Raw genomic sequence first — 19,441 nt, forward strand, 5'->3', positions numbered from 1 at the left:
AGGAAACAAAATCAACAAAAGGGAAAAAATCCTCTAACCACAGGAGGGTTTAAACTTGATATGGACCAGGTATTTCTTTGGTCTATCTCTAGAAAAGTACAAATTACACACATCCCCACACTTTCAAAATATGCCAAAGAATTATTTATTAACATAGGACTTACAGATCACAAGAGAGTGGTACAGAAGAGCTGGAAAAAAAGTCATCAGAATAAGCATGCAGATCAGTATTTGCAGAGGAATATACCAAAGCAAGTTCGAAAAGGCACATTCACACAGAAAATGTCTAAATGGAAAAAAAGACATCAGAAAAGCAGCCAAAAAAATAATAAGGCGCTGATTAAAATACAAAGATTTTTCAATGTCAAAGAAGAGCTACTTTACAGGTAGGTAGGCAGGTAGGTAGCTACAGAAATCTTGCTAACCCTTTGAGAGTGTCACAAATGAGGGTCAGCTCTTGCTGCCAACGAAACCAGAGGATCTTAATGGCTGCACATCAAGATGCTTCAATGCTGAGAAATTCAATTTAGTGGGGGGACAAAAGCAGCCTGGTTGAAATTATATGCAGCAAGGACTCAAAGGGCTAAATGTAATAATACGCAGAGAAATCAGGCAATGTTATTAGTATTATCTACCTTCCATACAAAGAATTATAGCAAGGGTTAAGAGACAGTATCCCCTTCAGAGTTAAGTTAGGGTTTCTAAACGGGATTAAATCCACTAGGTTTTATTCTCTCTTCACCAGCCCACTTCTTATTTCTCCAACAAAAAGTACTTTTAACCCTCAAACTAAGAAAGTAAGAGATACTGTGATCAACAGGAGCATACAGTAAAAGCCAATTGCACAGGAGATGTTTCTGCCATTTAATTCTCTCCAATACGTTTACGCAGCAGTTTGCTCAACAATATAGCTCATTGATCAAACATTAACCCCTTTTAACAACCACTCTAAAGGGATACTGCTCCTTTCCGACAGGAGGTTTACAGATCAAAAGGAGGAAATAATCTACTTCTAAGAATATCCTCATACTGAAGAAACTTGGCTTGAACATTACAGGTTCCAAGCTGGGAATGTTCCAAACATACATAGAAAGACATGAGCACAGAAGATTATTTTAACAGGTCAATCAGAACAAGCTCAGGAACAAATCCAACCTCCCTCCCCAAATGGGAAAAAAAAAGAAAAAAAAAAAAGGATATCCCAAACCCAGATTAGACTCATCTCATAAAGACATCTAGCTTGGCACTGTGAAAGAATATAGATTCACTTTCAGAAAAATAGCTTCTAATTAATAACTTCAGAGTCCAAAAGGCTAGCATACATGTTATGAGATTTTTTTTAAATGAAAAGCAAATGTTGTTCAGAAACGGAGCACTTTGCAACCAACTGCTGTAGCTCAAGCAGCTCATACAAAAAAGAGAAACAAAATCACTCCAGCAAACAAACAGCAGCAAAAAAAACAAGAAAACATCTGAAGAAAAGTACAAAAAAAAATAGCAGACAGGCAGGGGCCCGAGGAGCCCTGCAGACAGCCCACTGCACTTGGAAAAGGCCTTAGCAAGGAGCACACGGCACACGGCGCTCTTCCGACACCTGGCTCCTGATTCAGCACCCTGTTTAAGAAGACCTCCAACACTCCAGCAGCCAAAGGATGGATACGATTTTGTTTTCTGACTTACTAATTTGACACATACAAAAGCCGTAATACTTTACAATTTCTACCTGCGTCTGTAGACTTGGAAGTGTCTTATGTGTCCCTCTCTAGTTAAATGACAACAAACCCTTCCTAAACATAATGCATGTTCTGGAATAATACAGTAATGCTGAGATATTTCTCATTATTAAAGGCCACAAAATAGGTTTATCTTTCTATATACACATCGGGGAACAAAACAAAATAAAAACTAGGACACTTAGGAATCTAGTTTTTCTGATAGGAAGTTGGATTAGAGAATAAACTGCTACATGTAAATCCATATGGAATTTAAAGAGGGCTCCCATCTAAGATGTTTTCCAACATTTTATGAGACAGTTAGTAGTCACCCTAGTCTACCATCTGCAGATTTGTTACAATTTAATACTTCCAGTAATAAGAGTTAACACTGAAAACCGTGCCTAAATTCCACTAACAACTCACGCCCTGCTCCTTGCCAGACCCTGGCACGCCGGGCACCCACACACAAGCTCTTTCCCTCCTCTTCTCTTGTAGGGACGTGGCAAACTGCAGGACAACTGGCTAGACATTTTTACTTTCTTAACCTAACAAGAGTCATTTTCTGTAAACCACACAGGATACTATATTGGCAGCTGCCAAATATACCCATGAGAAGAAAAAAGGAGACTGAAACACTGACCTCACTCACAGAAATGGAGGAACATTACTGACACTGCGAACATCTTTATAAAATTTCTAGCAATGTGGGGTTTGTTTAGCAGTGGATTTTGATGTGCCTCACACACCAAGCTGGTGTTAGGTTTCAACATAAAAATATTTTAGCTATCCAATCTAGGTTCCCTAGTATTCATGGTATCCATATATCCAAGTATCCACAGAATCAAATTTAACACTGCTTTAAGGGGACTGGCAATGAAGAGGTTAATTATTAGACATTCACAAAGGTTAATAGCCAGAACCTTAGTCTTCTGCAAATCCACACCCACAGAATCATCTTTGAAATCTACATCACCATCACCAGAGCAATCTCACCAATTCCTCACCTGCAGCAGGAGGATGCTGGCCACTAACTGTTGGTAAATCCAAAGAGCTATCAGACATGACATGTTTAAGATCTCCTCCCACATCAGCCAGTTTCATGTCAAACTGAACAGAGAGTGCATCTTCAGAGTCCTCCTTGCCAACACTGCTGCCACCAATGGAAGGGAGATCCAAGGACTTCACCGAGGCAGAGTCTTCCTTAGTGTGTCTGAAAGCCACTGCTTTCTCTCCCAGGGATTTGTCCGAGTTCATGGAAGAAAACTTACTGGAGTGGAAGTCAGCAAAATCATCATCACTCTTTGCTGAAGGAGTGTTATCTTTCAGTTCTTCAGAACCTAGTCCAGACCCTTCCAAAGAGAGTTGTTTGAAGACATCGTACTTGGTTGACACAGCAGCTGAGCTCTGTCCACTCTTCCCTGTGCTGCTGGTGCTGCTGGGCAGGGGGCCAGGACTAGCTTCCTCTTTAAGGGCCTCATACTTGTCATCCGCCTTTTGCTCAGATGAAACAGAACTATTAGTGAAAGCCATAAAATCTGCAAAGTCATCCTGCTCCCCGACAGATGCTGGACTAGAATATTCCCCAAAAAGGTTGAATTCTCCAAAATCATCAGCCAGACTCGAAGTTTTAGTTGATGCCAATGCTGACACAGCTGCGGCAGACCCCGCCGGCTGGGGTCGTGTGGAAACAGGTTTCGGTGCACTAAATGCAGCTGCAAAGGACAATGGTTTCTCACTGCTGCAAGTAACTGAGGAAAACATATCTAGATCTGCTAAGTTCAGAGGATTTTTCACTTGTGCTTGTGGTTTCTGTTGTATAGCTCCTGAGGGGAAGGCTGCTGGAAAAGTTTTGTCTTTTGTTGGTGGCTCTAGTGGTGATAGACTATCAGCGGTTTTAAAGTCGGTGAAACCATCATCAGTCCCTGCAGATCTGAATTCTGCGAAGTTTTCTCCTGAAAGAACAGAACCAAGTAAATAAGAATGCTGAGCTGAGAAGGTCATGATGCAAAGCACATTAAGGTACAAACATATCACAGACTTCTCCCTCCCTGGCTTGACATTATTGAAGCACAGTTTAATAATATCCCCACCAAATACCCCTTCTGTTTTCACACTGAAGGCTAGTGATATGGAAATAAATAAAAATTTGCTCATGTCAGGATGGTATGTCTGTTAGTGCCAGAGCCTTCGACGGGCCAAAAGCACTGCTCTCAGGACTTTCTCTCACCAGGGCTAGCTAGCCACACATACAATAGAATAAGAAATAGGTGTTGGAGGTTCCTGAAGAGAGGCATATTAAAACAGTGGCCCTTTAAGATAAAATGTGTTATGTGGTGATTAGGTTAAAAAAAATCACAGGTATCAATGAAGTATTATGAAAAACACTGCATATAATATTTAGGATGCACAATGCTCTGCTCAACTAGGCACTTTAAGCACAAGGTTAGATACTATGTGGTTTTGCTCAAGTATATGGAGGCATTAATTTGAAGGGAATCTGATGCAAAAATTTTGAAAAGGCATCTATTTATTTGCAAAGCATTCTTGCTAAGAGCACATTATAAAGTAGTTTTCCCGCATATTCTCCAACAAATAAGCTGAATCTTACAACAAAAATCTGGGAGTACTTGGGCTTTTCTTGAAATCAGCCATCTCATTGTACCAATCAGCACTTATTCAAAGGGATTTCAATACCAATTCCATTGTTAAAAATTTCGAGGATTGGATTTAAACTTTAGTTTATATTTTGCTACTCTGAAGATGGGGTAATTGGCAGAATTATTTTATTTTTAGCTAGAGAAAATAGGTACTAAGGTACTTCTCATAAATAATTAAACAGGTGCAGTTAAGATACTGATAAAAATCTAGACACATGGTTCTTAATAGGGTCTCTATTCTTTATTATCACAGTAATATGATCACTCATAGGCATGAGGTTAGGATGCAGATGATCTGTTTTCTAACAGTGTCTGAAGGTCTTCCATAAAATCCACTAGGTTATACCAGGTAATTAAAATCAGAAATAAACCAAACATAAGTATAGTTATATCAACATCACTTATTATTTAAAAATATGACAGCCATTTCTGGAGAGTTATAAATTAAAACACAAGCTTTAATTTCCTCATCCATTTCTTAAATTCTATCTTTCCTTAAAGTGAGATACAGAAGCATATTAACTATAAAAATGTATTTAAAACCAAAATATAAAATTATCATTAAAATAATACAGGCTTTAAATATATTATTCTTGTAACATGATATATACTTTGATATATCATATGAAATAAACCACAGAAAATAATGGAAGCTTATTTTTCCTCCTAAGATATTTAAACAATTCACCAGCATAATTTATCAACAGAGAAATCTATGTATCATTCAGGAAATTTCAGAAAGAGAAGAACAGCATTCAAAATTTCTGTATTTTATGTTTTCATACATACCACTAATAAAACTAAAGTCAACTTCACAAATTGAGAAGAGAAGCAACTTAAAAAAATTGCCCTATAATTTTAAGCAAGTATATCATTGATAATATCTGTATTATTCCTGTAAAAAAAGCAAGCAGCCAATTTTGTCACAGCCTAAATTTTGGATGTGCTGCTTTAAAAGATCTGTGAAATTGACAAGTTTTGCTTTATTATTTTGAAAAAAAAAATCACCACAGCAAACTAAACTTACTGATGAATTATAAACGTTTCCATTAGAAATGTGAGCTGGGTGAAAGGATTAAAAAGATAAAAATGGGTGGGTTACAAGTTCAAAAATAAAGGGATTTTTGGGCAAATAAATTAGCTGCAGTCATTGGAAGCCTGCTTACCAGCGGGCACATTAAGCATATTACTTCATGGGTAGCTTTTCAGTTACTTCTGAATCCTCATAAATTTCCCTAACTGCCACTTCCTAGGCCCTAACAACATTTCAAAAGAGATCACTTTGTGCTAAAACTTTAGTACATGTCACTTCTCTATATAGTGTATTTTCCTCACCTACTTTTATTTCTGCTTTTAAACTGTAGGGGTAGAAAAAAGGAAATATTATTCAACTGTCATTTGGACTTGAACTATAGTTCTGACCATAATACTATAAGTCTCTTCATAAATTCTAAGATACTAACCCTGATGAAGCCAGTCCAATGTATTAAAAAAAATATATATATATAGTGGGAGGAGATAATTAGGTTTTTATTTATTTATTCTTGGAGGAAGTACTAGGAATTGAACCCAGGACCTCATGCACGCTAAGCATGCGCTCCACCACTTGAGTTCTACCCTCCCCCCCTCCCAGTCCAATGTATTTTTAATCGGAGTAGAATAAAATACATTCTCCTAAAATGAACAAATTGGCATCTCTACCTGGAAGGCCTTAGAGTCAAAGGTAAGACAGGAATGAAAGCAAGCACACAATGGTGACTACGACCACCTGGGATTCTGTTAGTAAAGAACAGCAAAAGCAGGACTAACGTACCGCTTACATTTTGGTGGCACCATTGTATTTCCCAGGAACAGCATACATACCACACGATCACTAACACATAGTACATAAAGAACCCTGATGTTAAACCATGCTCTTTACTCTAAACTTGCCTTGGCCCAAGAGTTGGTGAAAGCATTGTTAGGAGAAAATGACAAATTAACAACCCAAAAGTTCCTCTAGGGTTTATCTTTATAATCCTAGTATCTAATACACGCACTGAGGAAGAAAGTTATATCCTACGATAGATAAGAAGTTTGGGATTAACAGATACATATTACTATATAAAAAACAGATAAACAACAAGGACCTATAGTACAGCATGGGGAACTATATTCAATTTCTAATAATGAGCTGTAACGGAAAATTATCTGAAAAAAATATGTGTGTATATGTGTAACCGAATCACTTGCTGTACACTCGAAACTAACATTGTGAATCAACTACACTTCAACAAAAAGTAAGAATTAAAAAAGAAAGTTACTACATCCTAATGGTTTGAATGAAACATTTCTAAAACCTAGGAGTTGTAAAAAAGTTAATATTTTTTTGGGGTGGGGGACTAATTAGGTTTGTTTATTTATTTTCGAAGGGAGGTGCTATGGATTGAAACCAGGACCTCCTGCATGCTAAGTACATGCTCTACCGCAGAGCTATACCCTCCCCACTGAATATTTTTAGAGATACTTGAACAGTATACATTCTACTTTAACTTTCACACGTATGCCTTACCTTTCCTATAATCTTCCCCCACCTGCCCACTCCATTCTTGGGGCAGGAGGGTGAGAACAAATGACTGTGGAAGGATGTTTCAAATCTGAGCATTCAATACACAAAGGTAGAATGTGGTACTGTTCCCAGGAAGAAATTCTCAGTAGAATATACAAATTTCACAGCATGCATGGTTAAGCTTTGAAGGACATAATTTGACTAATGGATTATCTAAACCCTAAACACCAGGTTTGTAGTAGGATTTAGCCACAAACGTAACTTTCAGTCTTTACGTACATATACAGCTCTCAAATCATCCTTCTATATTCCCAACCACATGATTTAAGCCCTTCTATCAGAGATGGGCACCATATAGGCACATAAGCCCCACTCACTTCACCTTACTAAGTTACAGACAATTCTGAAAATCCTGAGGAGTAAAAGACTGGTTGCTGCCTTCTGCACAGTCCACAGACTGCTGCACTGTGAACAGTTTCAGTCTTGATGAGCATTAAAATAATCGAAAGTGGTCGCAGGAGTATAACTAGGCTTGAAGGCTTCCAGTGAAAGGGAATGCACTATCTTCAAAGGAAACTGCATCGATCTGGGGTTTGTCCTAAATTTCAGAAAATAACTTCCAATCACGGAACCACATTTTACTTTCTTGTAACTTCTAGAGCCACAAAACAAGAAAACCACCACACACACAATAAAATAATTTTAGAGATGTCACTGAAAGAACCATCAAAAATCTCTTATATTAAAAAATTGCAGTACTTTATCCATTTAAGGAATCAAACACTTACCTAAAGATTTGCTCTCTGATGTCTGTTCGAGTTCTCTGAAAGCACTATATTTGTCACCAGGCTCTATGATGAAAAGACAGAAAGCTCAATTAAGGTTAGGAACCTTGAGATCACAACTCAAGGACATTTACCATCAAAAGTCATCACTGAAAACAAAGATTTACATTCACAGGTTTATAAATTTATCAACTGTTTTTTTTTTTTACCTCCAAATGGAACAGTATTTTCAGAGGACTTGTCAGTTGCAATTCCCTTAAACACAGCATATTTATCCACTGAAGCAGATGCTTTAGTTCCAGGGAGTGGCATCAACAAAGAAGGAGCACTAAGAGGGAAAAGTAAATATTTCTTAGTGACCAGAACATTGTCTCCTTCCCTTATCATCAAGGAAGAGCTTAGAATTAAGATGGCATTGGGCACCTAGTAACACTCACGGCTCCCTGCTTTAAAAGTTAGAAACTATATATGTGCACCACAAATGACAAAAAAAAACCAAAACATCCTTTTCCTTGAAAAAAAATACTGAAACAACACTCAAGCAGTAATTCTTTTCTTGATTATTTGAAGAGGGATCAGATCCACGCTGACCATCTAATCATCTTTAAGCCATAAAAACCAGAGCAATGGCATTGGAAATAGATTATTACAGAATGATGATGACCTGCATTTTAAAATTTAGGTCCATAAAACTGTGCAAGTGAACTGCTCCAAATATGTATACCCAATATTTTAAAGTAAATTATGTTAACCTTAATATATTCTCTAAAAGGGGTTCAGAATACAGAGGTGGAATAGTTAAGATAAAAATCTATTTATGAAAGGCTGTTCAAGCCAAGATGTAAACTGTTCTTCATTTGATCATACTGCACTGCTTACTGGCAGAAGTTCACCCATCTGATAAGCAGCAGCCGAGTTAATACAATTTGCATTTTTACAGGCATCACATCAGCAGTTTCAGAAGCTATCTTTGCAGCAAAACAACAATCACTTCAAAATCAGACAGGTACTTTTGCCTGTGGACACATTTCCCGCTGGATGGAAAAACAGCGTAATGAGTAGTATCTGTGTGGGTAATTCTTGGACGGCTCAAACAGATAGTATAAATGGCTTAAACACATACTATAAACAAATTACTTTTTTTTTTTCTTATCAGACCCAGGCAGCCCCCTGGCAGAACAACCTTTACATATGAATGACTACATTCCACTACTAGTTTGTGTCATTCAATACCATACACACACATTACATAAATGGATTTCTACTGAGTTCTTTGCCATGGAGCAAGAATCTTTTCACAGTCATTTAAATCTTCTTATCAGGGGCCCACAAGCAAGGTACAACACCCAGCTGTGGCACAGGCACGCTAATGGGCGCCCACAGTGCTGGAGTAAGACTTAGTGCTACCAAATGTTACAAGCCCACATCTCTACCCAACAGCTGCTACGTATTTGATTTTGACAAATAGGTCATCATCTACACAACTGTAGGTGGATTTTTTGAAGTTCCGTAAGTAATTAAACTACAACTCATTGAACAGAGTTTTACATACGAATAAAGTTAATTAATATCTCAAGAAAAAAAATCACAAAGTTGAACGATCCATTTGTCTTTATGATTTTCCAACATTAGCTATGTTCCTTTAAAGTCCGTGGTTCAATCTTCTATTAAATGTGACACTTACCTGGATGTTATTAATTTTAAAATTATTTTCAGAATTGGAAAAAAAGGCTCTTCAGGATAGTGAAGCAACAGTGACTGAAGTCAACAAAATAAAATTCCATTCCCAAAAAGCTATGACTCAGACTGTAATTTTATGCATATAGCAAAGGAATAATTCATTCCAGTTCTTTCCCTGAAGTTATTATTAAAAAAAAACTGCAATCACTATGAAAATGTTTACACCAGTTATATAAAGTAGTTATCTGTTCCAAACATGAACACAGTTATTTCCACTCTTAATAGTAATGAAAGGTACTCAGTAAGGGAGGCATATTGTTTCAAAATTTAAAAACCTACTTTTGAAAGGTAAGACTTCACAGGACTTCGCCACCAAAAAAAGTGTCTTGCTTTTCCTCTGGTGTATCATTCATGTTTCACAGTTACTCCATGGGGCTGCGGTAGATGATTTTACTTAGTTGCTCACCCACCTAAATATACCCACTTAAAAAGCAAAATAAAATAAAACCAACTCAAAACCCCTACAACTCAATCCTCTCTGAACTGTTCTATCATTAGTGCTCCATGTCTGCTTTGTTTACCATACGAGGCTCCCTGGTGCCTGGCACCCGACAAGTATTTTCTTACAGGATAAATGATGTTGCTCTCTTCCAGATGCCCCTTCCTGCCAGCTCAAGTGCTGTTTCTCCTTTGACTCTGACATCCAGTTCAACAGCGAGCCCAATCAATTTCTCAGAGACACACTTTTAGTCTACAACTCTAAACCCAGAGTCGGCCACATAATCTCACAACAGGATTACCATGGAAGCTGAACGGATCCCATACACAGTAGCAAGAATTACTTTCATCATGCCACTTACATCTAAATTGCTTTACAGATTATGTCACAAATCATAGGCACCCTGTAACTGGTGCCACCCTTAACTATGTCATTTTTTCACAGGCTAACCATACTCTCCACTCCAGCCTACTTCTAACACCTTACTTGCCTTTTCATATTCTGACAAATAATACCCATTTTTGCTTTAAAATACTGCCCAAAGTGGTCTCGCCTAGGCTTAACTATTTATATCATGTTAACAAATACCCTTTTAAAATAACTTATAATATGGAAGATAGATTACCATGAACTAGGGAATTCATTATATATGGACACACACACACACACCACTGAAGGAGCAATTCTAAGAGAGTTTTCTTAGATAATGTAAATACCCAGATGAAACTAAGCTTCTTTAGAGCAGGAATTGTGTTTTTCACTTCTATATTTCTAGTGTCTACACCAATGTCTGGCACATAGCAGATGCTTCATAAATGTTTCTGAATGAATAAACAAACACTGAATGTGAATTCTTAGACATGAGCAAAATGTTTCATGCAAGGAAAGCATACTCGTAGTCATGCCAGAACTGAAAAAGGGAAATCTGCCAAGCATAGCTGCATATGAAAGGGAACTATTTTGTGGAGATAATGCCACACAAAATTGCTAACACCACATATATCCCAGGTCTGGCCACTCACTTAAAATTTTCTATGAGCAAATTTCAATTTCATCTGCTGAGAGAGTTGTCTGCCAGAGGAATGAACCATCAATTTGATAAATTCTGTTTGTAACTTTCACACTACAATACACTCATCCAACAAACCTTTATTTAGTTACATACCACAGGCTAAGTCTACACATACAGACATGAAAGACTGTCTTCAGGTACTTACAACCTAGTGAGGGAAGCAGTCATGCAAACCAGTAATTACAGCTAGGACACAGATATTCCTAAGGTACCACAGCAGTAGAGGTGGGGCCCTTAACTTATCTTGGAGGTGGGGACTGATGGAGAGGGGTTAATAAAAACTTCCTATATTAAACTGATTTTTGACATGGAACTAGAGTTAATTATAGGGAGAATTTCAGGTTGAAGAAAACAGGCTGTAAAAAGCCAGAGGCTTGAAAGAGCATGGTCAGTATGGAGTCATTCTGGCTGGAGTATAGTGGGAAATGGCGATAGCCAAGAGAGCTAGCAGGAGCCAGAAAGCACGTGGCCTTTTCCCACGCTGAGCAGCGCTGACAGAGTTGATGGTGAAGGAGACAGGAGGGAGCTGAAAATAACTGTTTCTGATATGGTGACTGGATATGGTGATTTGACAAGTTGTAATTTAGTTTTGAGGAGGAAAACAATGAATTTAATTTTATGGAGGTAATTTGAGGTGCCCTGGGTCATTCAGACATGTTCTAGACAGCAGCAGAACATAATCTGTTCAAAGGAAGAGATCTGAGAAAGAAATATTACGTGTCTATCAGGTTAATAATATGTGTGTGTGCTGGTTTTGCGGGCTTGGAACTCCCGGTACTTTACAGTCAAACCCCTCACATGTTTCTCCTATGTGTCATTTACAAGTGTTTCATGTATTCTTAAAATCAGGAGAATAACTCCTTCCCTAACTTGTAATTCTCTGTAACACCTAGCCCTTAATTCTTCTCACAGTGTATGCAGGAAGCGTTGATGAAGAAATAGTCAACTGGTTAAAACAAAAGATGAATGAAATTGCTCAAATGGGAATGTAAGAGAAATGGAATATGTATCCTAATAAAAGCAAGTTCCAAAAACAACTAAAGACATTAACATTGCTTACGCAAAGCCTCACATGTTCCACTTGGTGGAAAAAGTATCTAAATGTGTTTCTTAAAATGATAGAAAGGTGTTGACAACATACTGAATCAGTTACTGTACCTGAAAGTTAAGTTTGTACACATGAGAAAAGTGCTTATGTAACTGTCTCTGCAAACAGATCTGAAGGCCTAAAACCCACAGATCTCAACTTAAACATGAGAGACATGAATAAATAATCGTATTTAATTTCTAACTTACGATTTCTGTGGAAAATTAATAGTATACTATAGTGCAAAATACCAAATTACGCGCCCCTGCCTAAAAGCTTTTTAACAGTTGAAGACCTGCATCTTATATAAGAACATGAGTCATCCCTGCCCAGGGGCACTCAGCTATATAATACATCCGGTTTAGCACATGCAAAAAGAAATAAAGTCAAGCAGGTATGTACTGGGAGGAAACAGTAGAAGCTGAAGTTAAAGGTGGACAAAGGAGAGACTATGAAGAGCAAAAGTATGAATAAAGGGGGAATGATCAAGAAAGCATGCGAGTAAGGAGTCTTAATTCCCTTCTTTATACTTGGGCTTCTCATTGTGGATGCCTCTTTCTCAATTATTAAAAACAGCGTTAACTGTATTCAGCTCTTTTCTACCTGCTTCCATGCTGGGAATTACTTGTTTTTGAAGAAGCAGGCAACTCTTGGAAATCACTGAATGAGTCATCAAGGGATCCTGATTTAGAAGCATCTTGAAAGTCTTGGAAGTCATCTTCTTCTGGTTTTACCACCTGGGTTTATAGAGGACATTTAAATAGAAAACATCAAATTGATACAAAGATAAATAACAAATATCCAGCTGTCAATCTCAAAGACTATCTTTTAAATCTTCCCATTTAGGTACAAATATTTAATTTCAGAACACCCTTCAGACATAACATCAAGTCAAGTGCTTAAGGCAGGAATCCTCGTATTTTTAGATACTCTTCTATAAATGGTAAAAGACTGGTTTAAATAGCTAATTCATATAATTTTAAAAAAGCTGAATCATATTTGGTAGATTATTGAGAAACTGCCATCTTTTTTTTTCAGTGTAACAAGAATACACATTTATTGATGTGGTTTCAGATTTCACATGGCACATAACCTTTATGAAACTATCTCTTTTCAAGTTTTGATATAGCACCAATGAAGCATATGCACAATTACCTGGAAATTCTATTAAAATACTCCTCTTTTCCAACTATATATTTGTGTGAGCCCAAATTTTCTTTATATTGTTTAACCAAAACAAGTTATCAGAATGCAGAAACAGATATCAGAATCCACCTGTCTCTTCTGTTTAGCTAGATATTAAAGAAATGGGCAAAAAAAGAAATCCAATGCCATTCTTTCCACTAACTTTTTTGTTTTGGTAATAGTAACTACTTTCTGAGAAAATGTCATCTTTAAAAAACATTTTATACATGTTTGTAAATTACAGAAGTGATACAAGCTTATTTCAACCCATCACATACATGTATAAAGTAAACCGTGAACACTGACTCCTAATCCCATGCTCTAGAAGTGAGCACTGTTAACAGTTCACTTGTTTTATAGAAAAGCGAGCTTACACTATATTGTTCTGTGCTTTAAAAATGGAATTATATAACATGGACATCTTTTCCATGCAGCACATGTATATCTATCTCATTCATTTTAATGATCAAATAGTTTATCACTGTGTGGATAAACAAAAATGTATTTAACTTTACTCCTTCTGAGGGACATGTAGCTATTTCTAATTTTACTCTAACAAAGAATGCTAGAACAAATATCCTTGTATACTTTTTTAATTTGAGCTTTTAAGTGCTGTGAGATAGACTCTTAATAGTGTGACTGCTAGGTCAGAAGATAAAGACACTTAGATTTTTGACAGCTACTGCCAAATATGCCTTCCAAAAAGACTTTACCCAATGAACCTTATCCCCTACATTTGTACTGAATGTAAACTAAATATTATACATTTAAAAAAATTATTGCTAATCTGAGAACTGAAAAATAAACTAAAGCATCTTATTTAGGTTTAGCAGCTTCCTCAAAAGACTCAGCCTAGGAATTTAATTAGCTTTATTAAGCTTGAGGTTTAGAACATACATGATAAAGAACTACAAACTTTCAACCAAAAATTCAAATATCTTAAGGCTTAAGAAATTTCTTGTTTTTTAAATAATCAGAAACTAAATTTTGTATTGTTTTAATCCTGCTCCAGTGTCCATCATAATACAGCAATCTTTTCTGCATCCACGGAAAAAAAGTTGCCCAGATTCACTTTCAGGGATAATCTGGGATATACACAGCCTCTCTGTTTACCTGATTTGCAGAGTAAGTTGGCATGAAGCCAGTGGAAGTCTGGGCTGCGGCTCCTCCCACTGGTCCAACAAGATTAATGCCCATGACTGGCTGTCCAAGGTTGAGGGGCATGGAGCCCGCAGGGCCTGAAGGCATCCCAGTCGGCTGACTCACCGCAGGAGGCAAAGTCATAGGAAAGCCACTTAAAGTTGGAACAGGAGCCGCTGGGAACTGGTTTAAAGCATCGGGACTTATGGCAGGAACACCCCTCTACATTAAACAAGAGGAAAATGGAAACATTTTAGGAAACTGCAAACCACATACAATCTATATCTGGTAAAGAGAGACTTAAATGTAAGATCTATAGCTTTGTTTCCACTCTGACTCTCCCCAAACTCAGGAATTTGATACAAAAAAGTAAGTTACAAGGTTAATGTAAATCTAATATTTAGCAAAGAAATGGCCAACACATACCAATTCTGACATTTTCACTCTCTGACAAGTTGGGCTAATCTCACTATAATCAAATGATTTAACATGATTTCATAATGTGAGAAAAACTGCTATCAGACTGAGAATATTTTGTCAATATCTAAGGAATTTAAGACAAGGACTTCAAAGGACAGAGAGAGTAATTTCATCTATTACTCACTAACTCTCAAGTTCAGAAAGGTTACAGTTAGGTCAGAGAATGTTAATACAGAAAACAGTCTTTAAAACAAAGGAATATTCTGCTAGTATGCACATCATATAAACTATACATTTTTGAAGCAGTGTACCCTGAAAACAATCTAAATTTTAATGTCCAAGGAGTTCCACAAAGTTGTAGTAAAAAAAAATTCATTCTTTCAGTTTACACTGAAACGCGATTTGATCTAACCTTAGAAACAGTGTCTACCTGTGTTACCGCTATCATGGCGAGAACGGTATAAAGTTCCTCTTTAGTAAGCTTGCCAGGTGTGGTTCGATTAGCTAAGGCCCATATCTGTCCAAGAGTTTCCCTGGGAAGTCCAGATGACATCAGAATGGGATAAAGTTTAGCAGTATCTATTCCAGTTGGAGTCACTGTGGTTTCTAAAATTTTCTTATAGGCATCTATTAAAGGAAAGACCAGATTACAAATTAAGCATATTAACTGCAGACCACATTAATCTTTTTAGTCACTGCTGCTTATACAAGAATCATCTTAGATCAAACTGCTTTAACAGAACTAAAGCCACATCAGGGTTTGAACTGCTGTACAGATATTCAAGTGGAAATATCCAGCAGAGAGTTAAGGTCCAGAGCTCAGAAGAGGGACTGGAATTTGGTCCTACAGATGAAGATTTGGGGCTAAAGGTAAGTGAAAATCTTACAATTCACTACAAGATAGTAATAATAAGATGGAGATGGTATAAGAAGATGCTCTGGACTTTAAAAAAGAAGCTGCAGAGTAATGATGGTGGGACTAATTTGAAAATAGCAGTGGGAAGCAAGAACTATACCAGTATCACCTTTCTCTTGCCCCAGTGAATTAAAGGCTATCAGAGAAAAACATCACTGGGTAAGGTGCTTTAGGAATAGAGCCTTGCGAGAAAGACAGTTTCAGTTACAGTGAGACAGCAGAGTAAGTTTTCGAAAAAAGGAAAGGACTATTAGGAGCTTTTCCACAGTCAAATGGCCTTTCCAAAGGACAAAGTTTAAGGCCGTTACAGTTAGGATTGCCATATAAAATACAGAACGTCGATACTGCATGGGGTATACTTACACAAGCAATTATTTGCTGTTTATCTGAAATTCAAATGAAACGGTGTTCTTTATGCTATGTGCTAAATCTGGCCATCCTAGTTAGAGGAGTTTGGGGGATAAAAAGTAGGGCTAAGGTAGACAGAGAAAAATGTTTAAAGAAAAATTTTGCATCTAGCATTTAAACTGGGACTACAGGTTAGTAGGCTGGCCATAAGAACACATTTTGACTAGGAAATTATGTGTGCGTGTATGTTTGGAGGGAGAAAGGAGAAAGAAATACAAGCTGGTGGCAAAGGGATAGAGTCCCAAAATATACCAAGATCTAGATTTTGTTTGTTTGGCTTGTAGACAGAGAGGAAGAAGAAAAGATGTAAACTGTCTACAGGGCAGTTGGGAGAAAATCAGTTATTTTTATGTACAGCTGAAGTCCCGCATGGTTTTGGGAAATTAGCCTTTCAAGTTGTGATTATGATGTCAAGTAGACATTACTAGTTTCTTCCAAAAAGAAGCTGAGCTACAGGGATCTTGCATGAGTTTTATTTAATCACCTGTAGAACCAACCTAGATCAAGTCTACGACCAACGCAGAAAACTAAAGATCAGACGAAAATTAACTTTAATTTTCAAGGGGTTGGCAAAGCAGAGCAAACTGAACAAGTTATAATGTATTAAGAGCGATCAGCAGATGCTACTGTAATAGTCACTGTTCTATGCGCATCACCCTTGGCTTACATAGACTATTTCCTTGTACCAGTTGAATACTATACCACAAAGTGTACACTTTGGTGGTTTTTTTTGGCTCAGTAGTAGTAATATACACAAAGAAAAAAGTAAACAACACTTTCCAATGTGAAGTAAGATGCCACTTGGTCTTTTACTTCATACAGTATCACATGACAAAGAAGTCATAGAACAATATTTTTTAATATATAAACTAATCACCAAGAGTTCAGGAAATTATACTAAATGTATTAGTACTATTCTTGATGTTATTAAAATTATTACTAATCTATGAAATAAATATGACAGTGTCTCTTAAAACACAATAAATCTAAGAAAACCTTTTAGAAATAAAAGCATATAGTCAATAAAACATTAAAGCCAAACATTTCTCCTGTATTTATAGTTATTTCATACATGAGGCAGTCTTAAGAAACACTAGATGTATTTCATTGTCTGTACTTTTACAAAAAAATAAACAAGAAGAAAGTTACAATTCCTTTTGCATATTTCGTAACCACCACAGTAAACATTTACAATTACATCTACAACATTGAAAGTAAAGTATCCAGATGAGAATCTTGGACAAAGAAACTTCTTTTTACCTGGAACCAAACTCTCATTGTAAATCCAAGGAGGCATTCTGGGCTGAACAGGATCCTGTGAGGGAAATACTCCCACACCTAGAAGATAAGAACATTACCTAATGTATATAATGGTCCATGCAGAAAATGGGGAAAGCAGACTGAGTCTGGTTTTTTAATAAGAAGAGCACTGGCTAGAGAGACACTTAAAAAAAAAGTCACCAATATAACTAAAGTATTTGGTTTCTAAACAACTCTACATTATGTCCTAAGGCGTATATTAAAAAACAAAACAAAACCCCCCCAAAACAACAAACCCCCACAACCCCAAGAAGTATCAAATCAATATTCTGGGTTATATGAGGCTTGCATCATTCATATATATTACAAATTAAAGGAAAAAACATGATAGTGGTTTAAAAATTACGTATTTTAAAAAAATGTAATTGTCCATGCTTCACCTGCAGCTTTTAATGTTTCTTTCCAAAGTCTGATTTTTTTTTTTAACCTGAATATGACACTGCTGGCTTTGATGTATAGGATTTTTGTTTAAATTTTTTGTTTTTTACTTTGTCCAGTAAAATAGCCTCTAAAAGTTTGCCTCCTGTGCTGCCTACACTGTAATTCATCTCAGCAAGTTCAGTTTATTAAAATGTGGATCTTTTAGGCAGTTTGATTTATTTAAGAGAAGTCAAACTATATTCTCATTGGTGACTTTTCCAGTTAAATTTTAACTTTTCAACCTTATGGAAGAACAAAGTAGAAGAGAAGGAAAAAGATTTTTTATAAAATAGAAGAAATTTTAAATCAGGAATGATTCTGATTAAAAAAACTAGTTATCAAAAACTTTTTTTAAGGAATAATAGTGTGTTGAAAGAATTCAGAGCAAAATCGTAGGGGTTAGAGAAGAGTGCATTAAATATATTTTAAGCAAAATTTCAATTAGCAAAATCAAGCAGCATTCATTTTAAGATTAATGCTTAAGGTGTTAGCATTCAAGCAACATTTGGTTAAATGAACTTTTTGCTGAGTATTTTATGAGCTCACCACTCTCTTCAATGGACAAGTTTTGGTCTGAAGTCTTTTCTGCCTCTGTGGTAGTGGTACCACTGACACGTCCATCTACAGCACCCCCGTTATTGGCCGTTAAACTGGGATGGTTCTTACAGGAACCTGGGCCCAGAGCTTTGTGCCCAACTTCAGAAGAATTGAATTTAATTTGTTCCTGCCCAGATGCACTTATATCACAAGATACTAGGAGCTTCTCCTCCAAGGAAGGGCCTAAACAAACAGCATGAAGGATTATTTGTAACTGCAAGTTTCTAATCATCCATTTCCACCCCCAGATTCTGCAGGGAAGGCTCTGCCAAACATCAATTTTGAAATAATTCAAGTTCACAGATTTGTATAGGATTTGAGAGACTTTAGAGATTTTAGAGAACTTCAACATCGTTACCTACTTTGATTCTCAAGAATTCTATGACACAGCAGGCAGAATGGGATAGCGGAAGGAGTACTACCTTAGAAATCTGGAGACCTACCCAAGATACAGGCACTTCTACTAACTACTGTCTATTTCTGCATCTGTCAACTGAGAAAGTCTAGACTAAGTACATGTCTGCTAAGACCCCTCTCATCACCATTCTACACCTCAAGACAGAGGGTGTAACTGCCTCCTCCCCCATTATTTCACAAGTGACAAAACTGACGTACAGAAACGTTTAAAGATTTGTCCAAGGACAAACTGATAGTAAATGAAGAACCTGGGCTTCTGATACCCAAGTGCTTTATCACTGTACCAGAGACAGCACTTTCTAAAGCAGCTTTTGCTGGTTCATTACTCTTAAGAAAATGAGATTGGTGATTTCCCCAAACAAGAGTAACCTCCTGAAAAAATCAGTTTGTTTTTAAAGTTCTAAGTTGGTTTAAACAGGTCCTAACTTAGGAGCAAGAGTTTCAAATCACTTTTCTGGAACGTGAATTTAAAAAATCTAGATATTTTGGTGAATTTCGCTAGCACTCATATATTCAGGTACATATTTCTCTAGTTATGTAAGTGAAATAAACTATCCTAGGTTATCTCAGTATTT

General features: G+C 36.8%; 1 protein-coding gene across 10 annotated transcripts in view; it reads right to left on the reverse strand.

The window, feature by feature from the left end:
• SYNRG (synergin gamma) overlaps positions 1 to 19,441 on the reverse strand; it is a 78,987-nt gene that overhangs the window by 31,030 nt on the left and 28,516 nt on the right. For 6 of the 10 annotated variants that reach the window (XM_031467930.2, XM_031467934.2, XM_064495022.1 and 3 more), the window contains 8 exons: positions 18,399 to 18,632; positions 17,373 to 17,450; positions 15,219 to 15,415; positions 14,342 to 14,590; positions 12,647 to 12,780; positions 7,915 to 8,033; positions 7,709 to 7,771; positions 2,720 to 3,667 (listed from right to left, as the gene is read on the reverse strand). In XM_031467930.2, the coding sequence (XP_031323790.1) occupies positions 2,720 to 3,667; positions 7,709 to 7,771; positions 7,915 to 8,033; positions 12,647 to 12,780; positions 14,342 to 14,590; positions 15,219 to 15,415; positions 17,373 to 17,450; positions 18,399 to 18,632 (2,022 nt within the window). The remainder of the gene's footprint in view (positions 1 to 2,719; positions 3,668 to 7,708; positions 7,772 to 7,914; positions 8,034 to 12,646; positions 12,781 to 14,341; positions 14,591 to 15,218; positions 15,416 to 17,372; positions 17,451 to 18,398; positions 18,633 to 19,441) is intronic. The other 4 variants (XM_031467939.2, XM_031467940.2, XM_031467938.2 and 1 more) reach the window with 1 other exon arrangement.

Source organism: Camelus dromedarius, chromosome 16 (genome assembly GCF_036321535.1).
Source record: "Camelus dromedarius isolate mCamDro1 chromosome 16, mCamDro1.pat, whole genome shotgun sequence".
In the NCBI taxonomy this organism is placed as follows: domain Eukaryota; kingdom Metazoa; phylum Chordata; class Mammalia; order Artiodactyla; family Camelidae; genus Camelus; species Camelus dromedarius.